General features: G+C 41.1%; 2 protein-coding genes across 3 annotated transcripts in view; both read right to left on the bottom strand.

Annotated features, from left to right (window-relative positions):
* TAFA2 (TAFA chemokine like family member 2) overlaps positions 1 to 21633 on the bottom strand; it is a 469616-nt gene that overhangs the window by 241340 nt on the left and 206643 nt on the right. The window lies entirely within an intron of this gene.
* Positions 12577 to 12840, bottom strand: LOC118651998 (peptidyl-prolyl cis-trans isomerase NIMA-interacting 4-like). The gene has a single exon (XM_036301777.1). It carries the CDS (start codon positions 12838 to 12840, stop codon positions 12577 to 12579), a length of 264 nt encoding a protein of 87 aa, XP_036157670.1.

Below are 21633 nucleotides of genomic sequence, written 5' to 3'. Positions count from 1 at the left end.
TTAGAAAAAAAAATGGCAGATCAAGAAAAAATACAATGTCAGAAGCTATAATTTGTTAAATGGTATAAGAACAAAACTGGCTAAAAAGAACAGGCAAAATTTAAATACACAAAGAAGGGTTAACACATATGGAATGTAAGAAACAAACCAATTTAGCCAAAAGAATTATTTTTTCCTTCAGAAGTTCTGGTGTTAAGAATTAAATGGCAGATCAAGCCCAGAGTCTGAAGAACTTTACAACAGTCAAAGAGTTTAGTGGTAACAAAAACTAAGTTCTTCTGCAAGAAAATGATATACCAGAAGCACTATTTATTAGTTATTATAATTCATTCCTTAACAAACATGCATTAAGTACCTACCATGGACCAGGAGAGAGAAGTCACTGAGAAGTTATTACAAAAATAAGAGTGAGCAAACTCCTGTAAAAATTATCATGAACATCCAGAGTAAAATGGTAACATTGGGAATGGAGAGTAAAAACTTCAAAGGGCATTTTAATAGATGAAAAACATGGTCCTCGATTCATTCTCTATAAGTTTAAAAAATAGCAGGCTAAAGAATACATTACTGGCATATCTGCATTTCAAAAATGAGAGGGTAACCCATAATGTCTAGTGACCCATTAGTTCTAGATAAATGCAAAATTTAAAAAAAAAGTCCCTGGATATAGCAAAATATGCCATTACAATCTTAAAAGAATAAAAGAAAAGAAAATAGGAGAGTATAAAAAGCAGGGCAAGAGTGAGTGGAAATCAAAGACACGAAGACAATAGATACAGAATATTCATTCAAAAATCACATGGGAAAGGGTGTTCAGCGACTTCCTGGGAGGTGGGGGAAGGTTATCTGGGTCTTGAATGATGAGCAGGAATCAGGCAAAAAGTGGTAAATCATACATACTCTTGAATCTATTCAAAGTCTGTTATTGCTATCATAGTAAGAGAAATTAATAGAGGAATATAAGTTACTATATTCAATACAAGGTCAAGCAACTGGACTAGAGCATCAGCATCGCTTATAAAGAAGGAAATATAGAGAAAGGAAGACAAATTAGTTGGGAGATATACTGAAGTGGTGATAATTTCACTTTCCCAGGCTTTCCAAAGTTGTATGAGTTCTAAGTCCTGTATTAAAGGCTTCATACTAGGGGTATGATATAGAAGTATTAAGCCTGGATAACTTAAGGAAACTAGAAATGGGAAAAGGAATGAGCGGGGGGGGGGGGGGGGGGGTAAGGAGGGAGTTAGAAGGAACAATCTGTAATAGAGGAAGAAGAGGAAGAATAAGAAGTAGAATGACCTTTTTAAAAGATCAAATGACTTATACCAAAAAAAAAAAAAAAAAAACCCAAAAAACACACACACACACACACAGAAACTGGTCATTGGAAACAGATTACTGGCAGCATTAATCATGTTGAGAAGCAGCTGGGCAGCGGAAGAGGAGCTGCCAAAAGAAAGAAGCATATAAGAAATATCTTAGGAAAAGTAAGAGGTATTTTTTTTATTGATTTCAGAGAGGAAGGGAGAGGGAGGGAGAGAAAATCAATGATGAGAGAAAATCATTGATCGGCTGCCTTCTGCATGCCCCCTACTGGGGATCAAGCCTGTAACCAGGGCATGTGCCCCGACTGGGAATTGAACCATGACCTCCTGGTTTATAGGTTGACCACAAGCCATGCAGGTCGGGCAGCAGGTTTTGTTTTTTTTTTAAAGAGACAACAGGCCCCAAACAGCGTCACTTGTTCTAAGCCCAAATCACCAACCAAAGCTTAGTATCTAACCTAACTGCAGTTTCAGTCCCTTCAGGAAAGTAATCTTAACCAGTCAGCACTATCAAGGTAATCTGCCAGACAGACCACGTGTCCTTGACCAGAATTGAACCCAGGACCCTTCAATCTGCAGGCCAATGCTCTAGCCACTGAGCCAAACCAGCTAGGGCACCATTAGTTGCTTTTTAAAGCTCCAAATATACAGCCAAGTTTGAGAACCAATGCCTTACACTAGAGCAGTGGTTCTCAACCTTCCTAATGCCGAGACCCTTTAATATAGTTCCTCATATTGTGATGACCCCCAATCATAAAATTATTTTCATTGCTACTTCATAACTGTAATTTTGCTACTGTTATGAATCGTAATGTAAATATCTGATATGCAGGATGTATTTTCATTGTTACAAATTGAACATAATTAAAGCATAGTGATTAATCACAAAAACAATATGTAATTATATATGAGTTTTCCCATGGTCTTAGGCGACCCCTGTCAAAGGGTCGTCCGACCCCCAAAGGGGTCACGACCCACAGGTTGAGAACTGCTGCACTAAAGGATGGTTTGTAATAGTAATCAAAATCATAAGGTGTCTGGAAGAAGAATTTCATTGATATAATAAAAACTCTTATTAAAACTATCCGGAATAGAAAGAAGGAAGAAAAGAACAAAAATGTGAATTAGGTTATGTAAAGATAATAATGCTCTAGTAAGTAGACCTGCTATTATGTTAACAATATTAAAAATTAAAGCAGAAACAGGAAAAGACTAAGCAAGACAAAGAAAGAAAAAGAAATGCAACCTATTGCCATTAGAGATGTGTGATGGAATCTTTCAATCTCTGTGTAATTAACCTAAGATGCTCCTGTTCTATTCACTACTGGTGCCAGATGTGTAAGGCTAAGAAAATTCAAAAAGAATTTTAGTGATAAAAAAAAGTTTCCAAATACTCACATATGCAAATTAAGTGATTGAGTAACTTCAAAGCAAGAAAAGGTCATCTCTCCTCTCTCACTGCCATTCTATCAGTAGTTCCTGGCCACTCTGGTTTTGTTGAAGATTAGCTCGGTAAGAACAAAATGTATATTACATTTCAAATGCAACAAAAGGGGTGGTTGAATTAAGATGATTTGATGTTATAATTTCTTAAGTGTTTATTTAATCTTTGCTTTTCTGTAAATACCTTTCAATCATTTAAGTATCATTTAAAACAGATTTTGTAAAGTATAATCAGATGTGCTGTCAGATGGGGAGACAAATTGAAAGTGCAATTCACACTGTTACAGTAGCAACGCTCACAGCAAAATATAATCCAGTCTCTACAGTGTACATGATTAAAGACTTGCAGGGAGACAAGCATCTAAATTATTAATCAATGCTGTTTCCTTTGGTGAAAAAACCTGTGTGCTACATAAATAGGGGAAAGGTCTTTTCCTTTTTCTTTTAACTTTTGCAAATTGGCTGCCTGGTAAAAAGCTTCAATTATCACCAGGTCATCTAAGTGATGGCGAGGCATATACTCCCAATTGATAGTATATGCTTAAGACAAAGTTATGGGCAAACATCTGGACAGCCAATCATCTCAAGAGGACTTAGTAGTTATCACAAATGCAAACCCCCAGGCCCAAGCCAGATGAACCAACAGTTTCTAATGCAGGGGCAATTCTAGGCATTTGTTGTCTTACCTTGAAACATCAAGAGGGAATCAAGAGGCAAATTTTTAAAAACCACTTTCACTCTCCGTTGCCTTGGAAGAATCTAATCTAATAAAAGAGAAACATGCAAATTGATCGTACCTTCGCTACACCCCAAGCCACGCCCACCATTCAATCAGAGCGACTATATGCAAATTAACCCAACCAAGATGGCAGCCAGCAGCCATGGAGCTGGAGCAATCAGAAGGCTTGGTTGCCCTGCCTGCCCTAGCCAGCTGTGGCCTCTGCTAAAGGCAACAAAGTTTCATTATAGAAGATAAATAAATTCCAGGTACCTGCTTCCAGCCAGCCTCCACTGGGAGCTTGAGTGGCTGGGGGCCATGGCCAGCCTGCAAACAGCCATAAGACCCTCACCCAGGCTGGCCAGGCACCCCAGGGGGCACCCCCACCCTGAAGGAACTGTCACCAGCCTGCAAACAGCCATTAGCCCCTCACCCAAGCTGGCCACACCCTCATGGGGTGAGGGTCCTCGCTGGGGGCTTGGCCAACCTGAAAACAGCCATCAGCCCCTCACCCAGGCTGGCCAGGCACCCCAGCGGGGCCCCTACCCTGATCCGGGACACCCTTCAGGGCAAACCAGCCAGCCCCCACCCATGCACCAGGCCTCTATCCTATATAATGAAAGGGTAATATGCAAATTGACTCTAATAGCAGAATGACTGGGAATGACTGGTCACTTTGACACACACTGACCACCAGGGGGCAGACGCTCAATGCAGGAGCTTCCCCCTGGTGGTCAGTGTGTTCCCACAGGGGGAGCTCTGCTCAGCCACAAGCCAGGCTGATGGCTGCCAGTACAGCAGTGGTGGTGGGAGCCTCTCCCGCCTCCTCAGCAGCGCTAAGGGTGTCCGACTGCAGGCCTGGTCCCTGGAGGCAAGTGGACATCCCCCAAGGGCTCCCAGGCTGCCAGAGGGATGTCTGACTGCCAGCTTAGACCCAATCCCCCGGGGAGCGGGCCTAAGCCAGCAGGTGGTCATCCCCTGAGGGGTCCCAGACTGCACAGGCCGGGCTGAGAGAACCGCCCCCACGAGTGCACAAATTTTTGTGTACCGGGCCTCTAGTCTCTTATAAATGAAAAAGTTAAAGATGATATGTCTTTTCAACTTCTTCACTGAGCCACTATTGGACTCACAAGTTACCCAATTGAAAGGCTTCTTCCCAACAACCTGAGTTGTGACTGTTAATTAAGCCAGGAGGCCATTGGACTGTGGTGGCTCTAAGGCCCTGGTGGAGTAGGTAAGCAAACTCAAGTCTAAGCCTGTAAATACCTCAAGGTTATAAAATCAAAACCTAAGGACAATCACAAACAGCCAACTAGGATTAAGCTGTAGCCAATCAAATAATTTCCTTTCTTTGTTTCCACACCTTCACTCTAAGTCTTTTCCCTGGCTTCTGGGTAGATGGCTCCTAGCCACTTCCAGTTTGCCACTGCCAGGTGGGAATCGATTTTTGATCCATTGAACTTGAATCTTTTAATATGTTTCAGTTTACCTTTTAACATACATAACTCTGAAAATAAGAAATTATAAAAACAAATTTAAAGTGGGCCATCCTAGCGAATATAAGGAATCAAACAGGAATTATCTGAATCAGCTTTTACTTTGAACCGGGTGAGGAAGAGCAGAGTTTGTCACCCCAAAATATGCCTTTTGGGGGATACTGATTAGTTTAAGCCGGTTATATTTTTAGGGGTTCAGGACAAGTCTCACCAGAATGTGCCACCGTGGTGTGCAGATTATTTCAAGCAGAAGACAATTAAAGCCCAAGAAATTCAAGAGCTTTTCATCTCCTCCTTACCTGACTAGAGGAATTTAGATAAAAACTCCTGCTCTTAGAGCAGTGGTTCTCAACCTTGGCTGCACAATAGAATCACCTGGGAATCTTTTTGAAATCCTGATTTCTGGGCCTCATCCTCCAGAAATTCTGTTTCTTTGTTACGGGGTGGGGCCACAACATTAGTAACAAAGAAACAATTTCCGGAGGATGAGGCCCAGAAATCAGGATTTTAAAAAGATTCCCAGGTGATCCTAATGTGCAGCCAAGGTTGAGAACCACTGTCCTAGAGGGAGCTGTCACCTTAGCATAACATGAACTAAGTGCAGTAGACAGGGAGGAACCTAGTTACATTTCTTTCTGCATTCCATTATTCCTGGATGGCCCAGAAAGAATTTGCTTACCAAATGTTTGCTCTTTCTCATTCACCTGTGAATTGCCTGCTTGCCCTTGGAAGTCCCAGATCCCTGTCTAGAATGGCATATAAACTTTGACTGTCCTTGAGTCTCAAATTCCTATGGAACCCCTGAATGGACATATGTAATTAAATTTGGTTAGTTTCTCCTGTTAATCTGTCTCATGTTAATTTGATTATTAGACCAGCCAGAAGAACTAAAAGGGAAAAGAAGGACATTATCCTTTCCCCTCACACTGGTCACAATGTGTATTATAATCCAACTAGAGGCCCAGTGCACGAATTTGTACATGGTGGGGTTCCTTGGCCTGGCCTGCAATCAGGGCCGATCGGGGACGGCCGCCAGGGGAGGGACTGTGGGAGGTTGGCTGGCTGTGGGAGGTTGGCTGTGGGAGTGCACTGACCACCAGGGGGCAGCTCCTGTGTTAAGCATCTGCCCCCTGGTGATCAGTGAGCATCATAGCGACTGGTCGACTGCCATAACAGTCACTTAGGCTTTCATATAGATTACAAAATAAATGAGATAATTTAGAAATCACTCTTTCTATGCCCAAAACATTTTGCACTTTTTCATATGAATCTGCATTATAAACTACATACACTTTAATCGCAAATAAGAGATTCAAGTAAACTTTTCTGCCAAAGCCTTATTAAATGGTTGATGTGATCAGCAATTCAATTCTCCTCTTTACAACAATTTTGGATAAATAAAATATTTGGTCTCCAAGTTTAAAAATGGTTCCAAGTTGCCAATACCAAATAAGTATTTGTAATTCTAATTATGTCTTTCCCTGAAAGATGGTCTATGCTTTTCACTTCCACGCTACAAATTTTATAAAGAGTTATCACAAATTATGAAACAAAGATGCCTTATTGCTTGACTTTCCTGCTCAGTGTTGTTCACCAAGTGAGCACTGAACTGGGTGGCTTCCATGTCTGAACCCAGATAATGGATGTGCTGCTGTCAGCAAGGCCTCTCTGACGGAAACCTCTTCTTTTGTGAAACTCATTCGGTAACCCTGTACCTGGCCTCTAAAAAGAATAAAACCGCATTTGTATGTCTTACAGTTGGTAGACCAGTGCAGTGAAACTGTCACTCTTTTTAAAAGCCTCGCTTTCCCTCGGTGGCCTTCACTCCATTCTACAGGTCTTTGTCCTTCCCTAGAATGTGCAGCCATTCTTCCACTTTGCTTCTCTCACCATAAAATAAATCAATGCAAAACAGCCACTTCTGTGAACAGCTGTCTTTCTTTCAGCCAGGCTCTTAAAATGCAAACACAGCAGTGTCCTCATTCTTCTGATCTGTTCTCAGACACCCTTTGATTGGGGCAAGAGGAGGGAGGATGGTAAGAGGAAAAGGAAGGAAATCATAACACAGATTTCAGTAGATTAAGGATTTGCTTTCTTTTAGAGCAGCGGTTCTCAGCCTGTGGGTCGCGACCCCTTTGGGGGTCGAATGACCCTTTCACAGGGGTCGCCTAAGACCATGGGAAAACACATATATAATTACATATTGTGTTTGTGATTAATCACTATGCTTTAATTATGTTCAATTTGTAACAATGAAATTGGGGGTCACCACAACATGAGGAACTGTATTAAAGGGTCGCGGCATTAGGAAGGTTGAGAACCACTGTTTTAGACTAAGAATTCTTTTGATAAGAATCACGAAAAAACATTCCTACAAGGTTGACCATGATGAAGGTGCTCAGAGGCCGTGAAGGGGAGCAGAATTTGGTCCCAAAATATGTCTCTCTGGCATAAGGATTATGTTAGGCTGGTAAATTTTAAGAAAGAGCAGACATAGGAAGAGCTGAACAGAGTGGAAGAGACATTTATAAGGGAAATCTCCATTTGTAAGAGTGTCTCTTTCTCTGTACTAAGGAATAGAAGGGGAAGTAAATTTCTAGAAATATCAATGGAGAAGGTGTGGATAAATCTGTATAACAACCACACACACTTGATTAAAGTGCTCCGCCTGGTAACCCCTCATAACTGAACTCTCCCGCCCCCACACCTCCACACCCCACACCCCCCGACACACACACACACCCCACCCCCGCTTTCCCCAATATCTTCTTTTGCCTTTAGCTAGAGATAGTATTTAAAGTGGTGGCTTGGGCCATTTCAGGAAGTTACTCCATTTTCCTGGATATCTGCCATGTAGATTGGAGGTATACTAGTACATGTTCTTAAACATCTATGTTTTTTCCTTTGAGTCTATCTTTTATTACAGGGGATGTCTCAGCCAACAACCTAAAAAAGTAGAGGAAAAATTATTCTTCCTCTCACACAGCAGAATTACACAGATTTTGCTTAGCAATAAATATTTATTGAGCTGTGTGACTTTGGGAAAGTTTCTTAGCTTCTCTGTGCCACATTTTCCCATGTGAAAAGGAGTATAATAATATTTCTCCTCTACAGGTTTTTGGATTAAAAGGAATAATGTACACAAAATACTTCACCTACCTGAGTAACTGTCCAATTAAACTAACCCTTATTTTGAAAGCAGAATTGAATGAAGATCTCCAAAGGACCTAGCATCCTCTCCAAATGTCTTCCAAAATGAATTTGGTGAATCCAGTATCCTTGTCTCCATTTTTCATATCCATCACACTCCCCATTCTAAGATATACACATATTAATGTAATATTTTGTGAAGAGTACGCTAATTGGGAAACTTAATAATTTCTAAAATGAAAATGTATTTTGAAGTTGAAAAGGAAGGAGAAAGGTGACTTTATGAGAAATAAGGGAGGAATGGCATAAGCCTATGTCAGACAGAAGTACTGGGGTTGGGGGTGGGGGGAAGGAACAGCCCACAGGTACCCAAACACAGATTAGGCCTGAATGTCCTCATGGTGCTTGGTGTCTCTTAGAGTTAAAGATGCCTTGGATTTACTTGGGGAGCACTTAAGTCTACAAGGATAAAAGGCAGATTGGGGGGCCACAACCTAGGCCTAAATTAGAACCTCTGGGGTGAGGGGGTGGTGGAGCCCAGAAGTTGACATTTGACAAAAGCCCCCTCCTATGCTCAAAGTCCCCAGTGACTCATGCCAGTAGTCCATGCCCCATACTTCAAGAAACTAAACTGTAAGAATTGATGTCCCAGGTGAGGCTTGCTAAATTTGGCCTATTCTTGCCTACATTTGCATTGCTTTTCAAACTAGGCACACAGGGAGGTGATCAATATTTCCTCACTGATCACTTGCAACTACCGCCTGATCAGAAAAATCAAGAGCCTAGTTTCCCCAGTAACCAGGAAAGTGTGTGGAATTCATTTTCATGGGAGAATACACTTTGCTTCTTCAGTGCTAAACTATAATAGGTTATAATGTGAAACTAAATGACATTTGCCATTTTCCTACAAATAATGTGATGCTATTCTCTTTCGGTATCAAATGAGTTATCATTAAAATGAATTTTGGTTAAACAAACTCCCCCCAAATACCAAACTTACTTTGTAATTGTGCATTGTTTAATTACCCTGCCACTGCATAGCACTACCACATAATTAGATAAATAGTAATTATCATTTGAGGAACCAATAACTAAGCAGAATTCGTGCATGGTAATGGTAATCGCTGCTTTATTGGATAAACAAGGAAAGGGGAGCTTCAATAAAAGCTTCTATAATTAAGCCACTGAAGAACATCTCGAAAGTCATGGGTTTTAGATTTTATCACCTGAATAAAAAAAAAGAACAAAGTCAAATAGAGAAAATGTAGTGAAATGGTGATTCTGCTACCGTATCATCATTTCAGAACTTAAAGCTGGAAGCATAGGTTCACCCTTTCTGTTTTAAAAATGCTAAAATCCAAGTGAATCTATATAGCGAGGGCATAGGAAGAATGGGAAAGGAGTGAGGTAATATATGTTCCAGCAACTCACTGAAGTACTGCCCATAAAATGTGCTAAATTGGATCAAGCGTCTTCAGAGTTGGAAAAGGGAGCACAATTCATGCAGAGAAAGTTAGGGGGGGGGGGGGGAGAGAGAAAATGAGAGAAAAGAAAAGCCAATCTCAAAGAAAAAAAGCAGTTTGACAAAGAGCACAGCAGTGCCCCCACCTGGGCAGTTCCATCACTGCAGTAAAGGCACCTAGAAGGAGACCAGTTAAAGATGCTGTCATGGGAACTAGACTGGAAGAGAAGTCTCACAAAGAAAGCATCATAGAAATAAAAAAATAAAAATAAAAATTAACAGCTTTCTATGTTCACTCCCCACCCCATGTCCCATAGGCAAGTACTTCTTACCAACACTGTGTTCTATAAAGGAATACCACGCTGACTAGAAGCATGATTGCTAAAGCTTATTTAGGAAACAATTTGTTAGTTTCTCTTATGCGTGTAATCTTTTAGTGCATTTCACGCTCATGAATTGTGAATTGCTTTCAGAGACTCTTTCCTCCATAGAAATATGTCCTTGGAATCACAGGAGAATACAGTCTAGGACAGTGGTCGGCAAACCAGCTCGCAGTCCACATGCAGCTCTTTGGCCCCTTGAGTGTGGCTCTTCCACAAAATACCAATTTCTGCACATGGGCCACGAAGTTTCAATCGCACTGTACATGTGCGACCGCACGTGGTATTTTGTGGAAGAGCCACACTCAAGGGGCCAAAGAGCCGCATGTGGCTCACGAGCTGCAGTTTGCCAACCACTGGTCTAGGAGAGTCAGAAAGACTCTTAGATTTCCAAATAATAGAGCATGACTTTCCTTTGTCTTTTGAACCTTACGAGCAAGGAAGTGAGTTAATCATATCCCTGGGTTCACAGCACACTATCATCACCATAAAACCTCTCTTGTTTTAGCTTCATCTCCAATTTATTTCTTTTTATAACATTTCTAAATTTTATGTATTGATTAATTTGAGAGAGGAAGAGACACAGAGAAACAGAGAGAGACAGAGAGAGACAATAGGCTAACCAACTGAGCCACCCAGACAGAGCCCCAATGTCTTTCTAATCCCTTGTCCCATTCTTCCCCATTCCTAAACTGCTTGCTACAAGTCCTTAAATATGCCCATATCTTTATAAAAATAGTAAGTTTGTATGAATGTGTTTAATGTACAAATGTAATGTTAGGCTATGCATTTTTTATTTTTTTTCTTAATTTCTTAATATCTATTCAGGTTCTCAATATCTATTCATGTTGCTCCATTTATATCTAGCTTGTTGTCTTGAAGTGCCCTTGTTAAGCATACATACTGCACATTTTGCTTCCTCGGTTCCCTATAGTCATCTTTATTACCTCTAACTTTCAAGTACCACTCCCAACACCACCAAAATAGACAGATGAGAGAGAAAGATAATCCTCAAATATCTTCCTTTACCTTTATTAGAATTTTCTCTAGGGTATACGTAGGCCTGGGTGAGTCTTCATGGAGAGTATGCAAATATAACCTCACTAAGCACTAACAGTCTGCTTTCCAGAATGACTATTCACATCAGCAACTGGGTGAGAAAAGGGGGTATATTGTTTTGCTTCTGTTCCGGGTACTTTTCATATATTGAAACATTCTTTACCCTATGGATCAACACTCTTCAAATTCAATTTTTTAAAAAGGAGGAGGAAGAAGAAAGGCTTATTTCAGAAAGCACAAGGTCAACAGCTAGAATGCAGTAATTTGGGCGGAGTAGGAGATAAAATATACTACAGTTTACAAAGGCTCAGCCATGCAATAGATGATTGGGAAGCTAAAAAGACACAATGTTGGAATAGGGTGCATTTTCTACTGAGCACCTCATTTTCCTTCACAATAAGCGACATCTGTCATAAATCCGCTCTGCCATTTATACCCTGGATGACCCAAAATGACACCCTCAGGGCAGAAAGCAAACAAAAGCTTCCATTCAGATATCCACTGACTCTCCGCTGGGAAACTTTCCAATATTATCCCCGAGTAATAAAAACTGGGGAGGGTGAAATTCAGGGTCCTAGGTCCCAGGATTATCAATCAGCCCTCCAGAAACCAGTCTGAAGCCCCTGCATTTTAACAACCAGCAAAGTCAGTGCAATATCCTGTTCAGAGGCCGAAAACAAGCTTAAAAGCCAAACGGATAAAGCTAATAGCCCCAAGTCCTAATATAAACACCTCTCTGATCTCAGGCGTATTCATTTTGTGTGTGTATGTTTATTATTATTACTGTTCTGTGAGCACACCAAGCATCCCAGGGTCTCTTGCTTCTTTCTCTGCCTGAGCTCCCTATCCCCAGATATTCACAAGGCTCATCCCTGGCTTTGCTCAAGTGCCCATTTAGCAGGGAGGGCTTCTGTACCACTCTTAGTCGCACTGTGCTTCACACACTCCGCTGTATTATCCATCAAAGCACTTAATCACGTATATCTTCCCACTAGAGGGTGAACACCATCAAAGCAAGGATTGTGTTAGTTTCTTTCACTGTGCCATCGCCAGCATCTAGAACAATGCCTGGCCCACGGAAGGCACTTAAGTATGTGTGGATCAAGTCTGTTTTGATGATGATAGATGCTGAAGGTCCAATAATGAAAAGAGCACCCAGTCCCTGCCCTCATAGAGCACACACCCTTGTGTGGGAAACAGACTAGCAGGCTGTAAGAATTGCACAGCCCAGGTCTTCTGACTCAGGTGGCTCTTTCCACTGCCATGCTCAACAAGGTACAAAAAGATGCGCTTCAATTATTTAGTGGCAGCTAAAGGAAGGCATTAGCAAGCAGGAGAAAAGAAAGCTTTAAAAGCCGAGGTAGTTGCCTTTTTCCATCATGTATTTCTAAAGCTTTCCTGTGGTTTTTTAGAGACCCATTCAGATTTGAGGCAACAAAAGAGAAAGTAGCCATGAGGACTCTTTGGGGGACTTTAGTATTCTAAAAGCGTTTTCAGTTGTTTTTTGTTTTTTCAGTCTTTCATACCATTTTATTTTCTCCCTTCAACCATAATAATATATGCACTTTTTTTTTTTCTTAACCAGAGTGACTATAAACAAAGGCTTGTCCAACCCACTTACAGGCAAGGCAAGTGCCTTTTCCAAGGCTTCCATGATTTTTCCATGTTTTTCACACAGAATGTGTTTGATCTTTACTACATTGCCACCATCTTTGGGACCCCAAGACTCCTTGTCAGAACTGTCATTCCCAGAGGCTGCTCCTACATCCCCCTCTTCTCCAAAATCCCTTTTTCCTTTGGGTGGCATCTTCAGAACTTGACATTGAACTCTACACTGTATCAGTTTCTGTTCCTTCAGTTGTATATTTTATACATGGAATATTATTTAGGTTTTAAATAAATTATCATAGTAGATTAATCATTGTGCATAAATTTACACACATACATAACTTCATGTAGAGTTTAACAATGGGTACAGAACTGACAATTTGGAAATGTTTCAGTGGTTACCTACTTGTCCTCATTAAGTCATGATGCTTGTTTTCTAACAGAATGAATGGAATATCTACCAAGTCTCATTAGAATTGCGATACTGTTTAGCAAGTTAGAACATAAAGCTTCAGTCCGTATGCATTGGAGTGGAAATGAATATTCTATTTTGTATTTTAAAGCCAGACTCTCCTTGACTTAACTTGGGGAAAGTGAAAGCAACACTGTCCTAGAATTTAATTGAGAGAGAGAGAGAGGGTGAAAGTTGCTTTGAATGTGAAGTTGGGTTGATCATGCAATTTACTCTCTAGAAACCACCTTTCATGCCTGTTGACTGACAATGCTGTCTGACATGAGAGAAACCCAGTCTAACAGACTAGTTCCTGCATTGAGAGCTATTGATCCATGCCTCAGGATTGGGGGGAATATCGGGCTTATTTTGACGTGTATAATATGGCCTAAATATGAGTGAAAAAAGGAACATAGGATTATTTTGCAAATAATCTTCATTAGAAGTTTATTTTGCTTTGTGTACACTTTAGCTCCTGAGAACCAGAAGAACAAAGTGTTAGGCAGCAGTCTTCTCATCCAGAGCCCTTGAGGAGAAAAAATAATATTGGTATTAATAACAATAATAAGCTAATGGCTTTCCCTGATTACCACTAAATAACACACACAAAGTGACTCTATGACACACCATCTTTTCTATCATGTTCAGTGTATTTCCTGAGTGAAGGAGTGACAGGACCCAAGTCAAATGATCAAAGGTCTACAAAAAGGCCCATCACTTACTGGTCTTAAGACCTGGAAAAAATCACTTAATCTCTTCAGTGGTAAAACTCGTCCTATCTTCTTAACAGGGGTAATTGCATCAAATAAAAGGTGTTATTATATAGTGTGGAAGAATGTGTGTGTGTGTGTGTGTGTGTGTTTGAGCACGCATACTCAAACATGTTTGTGCATGTGTGGTTAGTTGGTCAATAGTGATGTGATCACAGATGTAATTGGATAGTCAGTACACGGTATTCATTCAAGTAGAAATCAAATACTCCTTACAAGAACAGAGCTCTGGTGACACAGCGCACTACAAATGCATTGGTAATTTTCACCTTCCTCCTTCTCCCAGTTGTTTCTCTCAGACTAATAGGAGCAGGATATGTAAAGAGAGATTTTTAAATATTTTTTAAATGCCAAGAAATCTACACTAATAAAAGAGAATCATGTAAACTGACCATCCCTCCGCTATGCCCACCAGCCAATCAGAGCAAGCATGCAAATTAACCCAACAAAGATGGCAGTTAATTTGCATACACAGGCGCGGAGCGAAGACTGAAGACAGCATAGAAGGAAGCCAAGCACTGCAGAAGGCACTAAAGCAGCGGCAAAGGGAGGGAGCCGAGGCAGCAGAGATGGGAGCGGAGCAGAGACAGCGGAGAAGGGAGGGAGCGATGAAGCGGAGAAGGGAGCAAAGTGCGCCAAGGCGGGCTTCGCTCCCTTCTACGCTGCTTCGCTCCAGCTGCAGGAACCCCTATTCTTGCAGGAATCTTCCTGCAACAGGCCTCTAGTATATTTATAAATGTATACGAGTCAAAGGCATACCAACTAAAATTATTCAAATTTTGAATAATTACATAACAATATTACATTATATAAATTGGTTTTAAAAGAAGCAAAACCAGGGAGAAGACAAGATCTTCAAGGTCAGAGGCTGACATTCTTCAACACTAAAGCCATCATCTGCTACAAAGTGATCGTCTTGGTCAAGAAAATGAACTCCAGAAGACCTCCATCGGGGGAATTATTTCAAACAGAATATAAAAATTATTTCCTTTCAGAAACTCATCTTATGTAGCTGAATTTCCTCTACCAAATATAAACTAAGTCATTAAAATCATAATTTCTCTACCATTTTTAAGCATCCAATTTCATAAATGAGGACAGAAAATACAATTTTTTTTCTTTTCAAAATTCAAAGGAAATAAGCTTGCAGTATGATTTTCAGAATCTTAGTGCAGACAGCTCCACAACTCGTAAATCATAATGTGCTTCCTTGCAGTGTCCTCCTTTCATGCTGCTGAATTAAAAAAAGCAATAAGGGGTGAGCAAATGTACCACTGGTTTCTGTTAACGTGTGTGCTGTATCTACAGATGGCTGCCTGCATTTCAAGCCAGGCATTCATCAAGGTCCAGGACAAAGGAATAAATGGTTCTGGTCATGTCATCACTGAGCAAATGTGCAAATGTACTTCTCTCTGGGCCTGGTCCCATTATTGCACAGCCTGAGTATCATGCACAATTTGTGGTTTGCCTTGTTCAAAATGCAGATTGCCTAGGTTAGAAACTGACAAGAAATATGATCCCCTGCAAGCCACTAACCTGCAGAGTCCGAGAGAGTCTGTAGCTTCCTAAATAGCAGGTAACCTGTTGAAAGTTGTGCTTCTGAGATTACAATAATATCTAAACCCAACACATGCTAATCTCAACGCACTTAAATTATTCCTCCCCCTAAAGTAAATGATGAAAATATGTAAATAAAATAATGTAACATCTTCTGAAGGGGCTCTTTGGGGGAAGAAAGTGGATAAACACTGAGGTGTTGCCCCACAACAGAGCGTGCTCAGAAAGCTCAGGAGGGAAATCTGCTCTTGTAAATTGCCCAACTTAAATTGAGACTCCCAACAAATGTTTGCAGGGACAAATTAAAATCATCTGCAATACTTTCAACGATAAAGATAAATTAAAATTAAAATAATAAAATCAATGAACTTTCCTAAGGCTTAAATTACATAAAATAAGTCAAAAATTATAAATCATCACAGCAATGAAACCTTTCTTTCAATTAGTATTTTTTTCCATAGTGATGGAATTGGTGGTTCTGATGGATACACTGAGTTAGGGCCAGGTTGTAGGGTTGCCCTAGTAAAAGTGCCCAAACTTTGGGGGGCTTATTTGTGGGTGCCACTATGGACCAATCCTGTGCCTCAGACTGAACTCTCTTCCTCCTGAAGGAGCTGTTTGGGGAAAATTATTTTGTTGTTGGTTTCTTTTTCATTACTACCTATGACCTCCTCATTCCCCAACTGGATATGAAGCATTTCAGGAAGCAGATAGTGAAATGGACTAAATGAATTCTAAAGTGCTCTATGATTTAGAGTCTAGAGAATTTTTTATAATATTAAAATACATAAAACTAAGTTAAAAATTAAAATGGATCAGAAAGCAGTTAGGGAGTAATGAAATCAAAAGAAGTATGTGAATCCATATGGAAAAACAAACTCTCCTGGTAATAAGCCCTGGGAGGAGTTTTTCACACAGGGTATATAATGTCTTTAATTTATTCATTAGTTCAACAATGTTTATTGAAAATATCTGCTATGTACACTGCAATTTTGCTTAAGAAATATTCTTTAACTAACAGTTTCTTAACTTGGCCTCTGACCAAAGCCAAGGACATAACATTTAATTATATTCATCAAAATACATTCTATCAGAAAATTAAGGTTTTAGCCAAAATATGCTGTATTCTGGTGATGTAATTTGGCCCCAGCAACAGCGTTTAGAGACTACTCAGTATGTACTGAAGAGTTAATATGTCTCTTGAGCTGAAATGTTTCCCAAAATACTGCTGCAAACATGCTTCAGCAGGAGCGGTCTAAGTAAGCCCAGGCTCTTTGCTAAGTCCCGCAGGAAGTAGAAGGCTACTTTTTAGTTGACGTAGACATTCTACTTTGACACTTGGAAATAGAGCTTTCATCCTTGTTTCAAAGGAAACGATCTCACCTTCGTATAAGGTAGGTGCAGAGATGTCTGGACAGGACCAGATTTTTTTTCCTCAAAAATGAGGATGTTTTCAGCTGCTCAAATGATTCATACATAGCACATGATATAGATGTATTTAACCAGAAAAAAAAATTAAGGTGGATGTTTGTTAATAGCATTCTATATTGCATGCTCTCTAATATGACAAATTTTAAGTAGCACCCATCTCGATGCTCCCCACGAAGATGTGTTAGTTGTAAGAAGGTCCTCATGTCTGTGTTCATCAGTTTTGTGCAACAGTATAGAATTCACTCGAAAATCAGATTGTATGTACCCTCTCATCAAGATGTGGGGAAATGCCTGGCAATCCATAGAGGACAAAGACACTAAAAACATGTACCCATACAAAAATGAACTGTTATCCCTCCTTCCCCCAAAAAAGGCTCATGCCTAAAACATATGGACAAGCACAGGTCCCCCCATTAACTTTCCCCCCACAGAGAAAAACTTTAACCATTGTACATAACTTTGGCTTTGAAAATGCCCATAACATTCCAACAGTTGCTTGGCTATGGAAATCACTCCTGGCTAATCAAGAGTATAAAAATATGTGCTCCCCGCTCTCTCACTCAGCACCACGCTCAGCACCACCACTGAAATGCCTTCCTCATCCAGAAGCAATGTTATACACCACCTTCTCAGAGAGGCGGACCAGAGCCAACTCACAGCTTGTGTTAGAAGAGAGATGGGAGAAGCTACACTTCTTTACCCGCCCCCAGAACAGACATAGTTCAAGAGTGGCATCTGGCAGATCTAATCATTTGAAGCAAACGTATAGAAGTGCTCCAAAATAGATTGCCAGAAAGCATATTGCCCTCATAGCCAATTAAAATAAATGGAGAGAAGGCTACACAAAGGAAAAATAGTAATTATCCAGGCTGGAGTGTGCCCAAGTCCGAACTACTAACATACCCGAAATGTGTAAATAATCACCCTTAATATTTTTATGATTTCAGTAATTGAGAATCGTCTTTTCTTCATTTCACCTCCCAAACAGCACTCCCTACAATTCAGTCTCTATTAACAATCTGCTGGAAGATTAATTGAATATTGACCTCACAAAATGGTTGCTACCTGTGGTGTCACTACAACTCTCCAATAAAAAAACAGGTCTAAATTGAGATACAGCAAGTTGAGAATTCCATCTCACCACTTTGATTATATTTTAACTGCTAGTACTTAGAAGCCAAAGTATTTTATTTAAAAACAAGGATTAAACCATTTCAAGACAACTGCAGTGTAATGAAAAAAGCCCTGGATTGGCAATCAGGAGTCTTGGCTTTCAATTATTGTTCTATTCTCAGAACTTTATGACTGTGACTGTGAACATTTGTTCATTCATTCTTTTATTCAACTATTTATTAAATATCTACTCTGAGCTAAGCGCTGTGCCAGTTCCCATCAGTCCATGATTCTTTATTTGTTTAAAAGGATAAATAGATATTTATATCTATTCTAACACACAGGGTTGTTATGTGAAGTAAATGAAAGTGTTTATATGGTAGTTCTTAGTTAACAATAAAGTACTATGCAATTACGAAGGGACTATGATTAAGAAAGCATTATAATCCACTTCAATCTTTGCCTAACCAACACATCAAGGGGTGTATAGGAATATAAACAGAATTTGTGTGTACAATATATAAATTGTGCACAATGATATGTTATAATATATTTGAGTGATAACAAAGAAAATATAATTTGTAGACTAGAAATGGAGAGACAGACTAGTTAGGTGAGGGAAATAGTGAATTTTTTAAACTACTCATCCTATATAATAAAGAGCTAATATGCAAATGGTCATCATGCCCTTATGTCCTCACGCCCTGCCCTCACTCCCTCGAGCCCTCGTGCCCTCGCACCGGGGCAGGGGGACCTGAGGCCAAGCTGGGGGACCTGAGGCCATGCCCCCAGCCCAGTGGGGCTTGACAGGGGACCTGAGGCTGCGCCCCCCCACCCGGTGCCAGGCCAAGGGACCTGAGGCTGTGCCTCCCACCCTGCGGGGCTTGACGGGGTGGGGTCAGCCAGGTCTGGGTCTCACATGATTTTGAAGCTTGTGCAGGTAGGCAGGGACTTGACTCTGGGTCCCATGGTGCACCCCAGACTCTGACAGAAGGGAGATTTTCACATACATTTCACTAATTTTCTTTCATCTCTGACACTTCTATTATAGACAAAGGGCAAATAGCAATATTAAACTATTTCCTCTAATTAATTCCCTTTTAATGTGCACGAATTTTGTGCACTGGGCCACTAGTACAATAACTATAAACAGGGTCAAAAAATATTATAATTTAGAAGACAATACATGAAAAAAGATAATAGAACATGGTGCTTCATGCTGTATTATGGAACCACACTGTCTAGGTTCAATTATTGGCTCTACCACTTAGAGCTGTTGCCAAGGAAAAGTTGCTTAGGCTCTGGCCTCAGTTTCCTCATCTATAAAATGTGGTCAGCAATAATATACACTGTCTGGGACTCTTGGAAGTATTAACTGAACTAACATACTATGCAGTACATTGTAAATCTACCTGAGGTTGAGCTGTTTACAATGCAGAGATTTTATATTTATGGGTGGGAGTGCCAGAGAAAATCTAATCTAATAATAGACAAACATGGTAATTGACCATACCTCCGCTATGCTTCCTATTGGCTAATCAGCAGGATATGCAAATTAACCCAACCAAGATGGCGGCCGACAGCCACGCAGCTGAAGAGAGCAGGAGGCTTGCTTGCTACAGTGTTGGAGGAAGCCAAGCTTCCTCCCCGCTGCGGCCAGGCTTTGAGCTCAACTCTAAGCAACAAAGTTGCAATTATAAAAGCTAAACAAACCCCAGATACCTACTTTCAGCAGGCCCTGGCCTGGGAGCTGGAGCGGCAACAAAGTTTCTATTATAGAAGGTAAATAAATCCCAGAATAAAAAAAGAAAAAAGAAAAAAAGGAGAGGCTGGGAGCTTCTGTCGCCAGGGGGCTTGGCCAGCCTGGAAACGGCCCTCAGCCCCTCAACCAGACTGGCCAGGCACCCCAGTGGGGACCCCACCCTAATGGGGGTGCGGGCAGCCTGAAAATAGCCATCAGCCCCTCATCCAGGCTGGCCAGGCACCCCAGTGGGGACCCCCATCCTGAAGGGAGTGTGACCAGCTACAAACAGCCATCAGCCCCTCACCCAGGCTGGCCAGGCATCCAAGCGAGACCCCCACCCTGATCCGGGACACCCTTCAGGGCAAGCCAGCCAGCCCCCACCCGTGCACCAGACCTCTATCCTATATAGTAAAAGGGTAATATGCAAACTGACCCTAACAGCAGAAGGACTGGGAATAACTGGTCACTATGACACACACTGACCACCAGGGGGCAGACGCTCAATGCAGGAGCTGCCCTCTGATGGTCAGTGGGCTCCCACATGGAGGAGCTCTGCTCAGCCACAAGCCAGGCTTATGGCTGCCAGTACAGCGGTGGTGGTAGGAGCCTCTCCTGCCTCTTCAGCAGCGCTAAAAATGTCTGATGCAGCTTAGGTCTACTCCCCACTGGCAAGTGGACATCCCCTGAGGGCTGCTAGGCTGCCAGAGGGATGTCTGATTGCCAGCTTAGGCCCAATCCCCCGGGGAGTAGGCCTAAGCCAGCAGTGGTCACCCCCAAGGAGTCCCAGAATGCGAGAGGGCACAGGCCGGGCTGAGGGACCCACCCACCCCCCGAGTGTACAAATTTTGTGCACTGGGCCTCTAGTAATACTTATAAATCAATGCAGTAAATTTCACTATAGGCACACATATAGGTTTTTATGTCACTATTCAAACATCTATAAAGGCTTCATGCTGTCTTTGCAGTCTAAAGTCATTCATTGGCTTTTAAAGCCATATATTATCAACCACTATTCAAATACTTGTCACAACTTCTAACATGAACTCTAAGTTCAAGTACATCAATTTTCCCCTCTATTGGCTCTTTTCCATTAGCATAATAAAAACTATATCTTCTACTTGTTTTGTTTTTTTTAAAAAAAAAAAAAAAGCTTTCTTGATCTTGCTTAATTCATTTCTTTGGTCTCCTTCACAGCAAAACTTCTTGAAAAAACTGTTTGTATTTACTGTCTAAATTTCCTGTTGTAGTCTCTCTTGAACCTATTCTAATTGAATTTTTTAAATTATCTAAGTGCAGATTTCTCTCCATAAAGCTAGGCACACATCCAACTTCTGTTAGTTGGTTCCATTTGGAAGCCTAAAGAATCTAAAAGTTAATATGTCCTGTAGAACTCAATTATTCCTCCCATACCTGCTGCTACCTCCATCTCCTAATTTCTGTAAATGGAAACTCCATTGAGAAGGAATCTTGTTTGATTACCCTCTTTCCTTTACACTGCACATCCTCTCCATCAGTAAATTATGTCAACTCCTTGTCGGCAACATATCCACCCAGCTGGATCTCAGAGCTGCACCGCTAGTTGATGCAAAAGCCCCCTTGCCTCTCACTTGGACTTCTTGCAAGATCCTCCATGCTTTTGCCCTTGTCTCCCTCTGGTTTGTTCCTACAGAGCAGCCAGAGTGAGCCTTTTACATAAGTCAAACAATGCACTGTTCCCTCCAAGCATCTAAATGGTTTCCCATTTCACTCAGTCAAATCCAATATCTTTACCACAGCCCCCGACAGTGCCTTAAGGCCCTACATGATCTGGCCACTCCTTCCTCTCTGATCTTATCCACCACTCCTCACCAACTACTTCCCCCTTCCTTTCCTGCTTCAGCTACACTGCTCTTTCCTTTCTTCCACCATACATCCATCCACAAGAAT

The sequence above is a fragment of the Myotis myotis genome, unplaced genomic scaffold (genome assembly GCF_014108235.1).
Source record: "Myotis myotis isolate mMyoMyo1 unplaced genomic scaffold, mMyoMyo1.p scaffold_m19_p_3, whole genome shotgun sequence".
In the NCBI taxonomy this organism is placed as follows: domain Eukaryota; kingdom Metazoa; phylum Chordata; class Mammalia; order Chiroptera; family Vespertilionidae; genus Myotis; species Myotis myotis.
The sequence above is the reverse complement of the archived record's forward strand: the minus strand, read 5'-3'. Positions and strand labels throughout refer to the sequence as shown.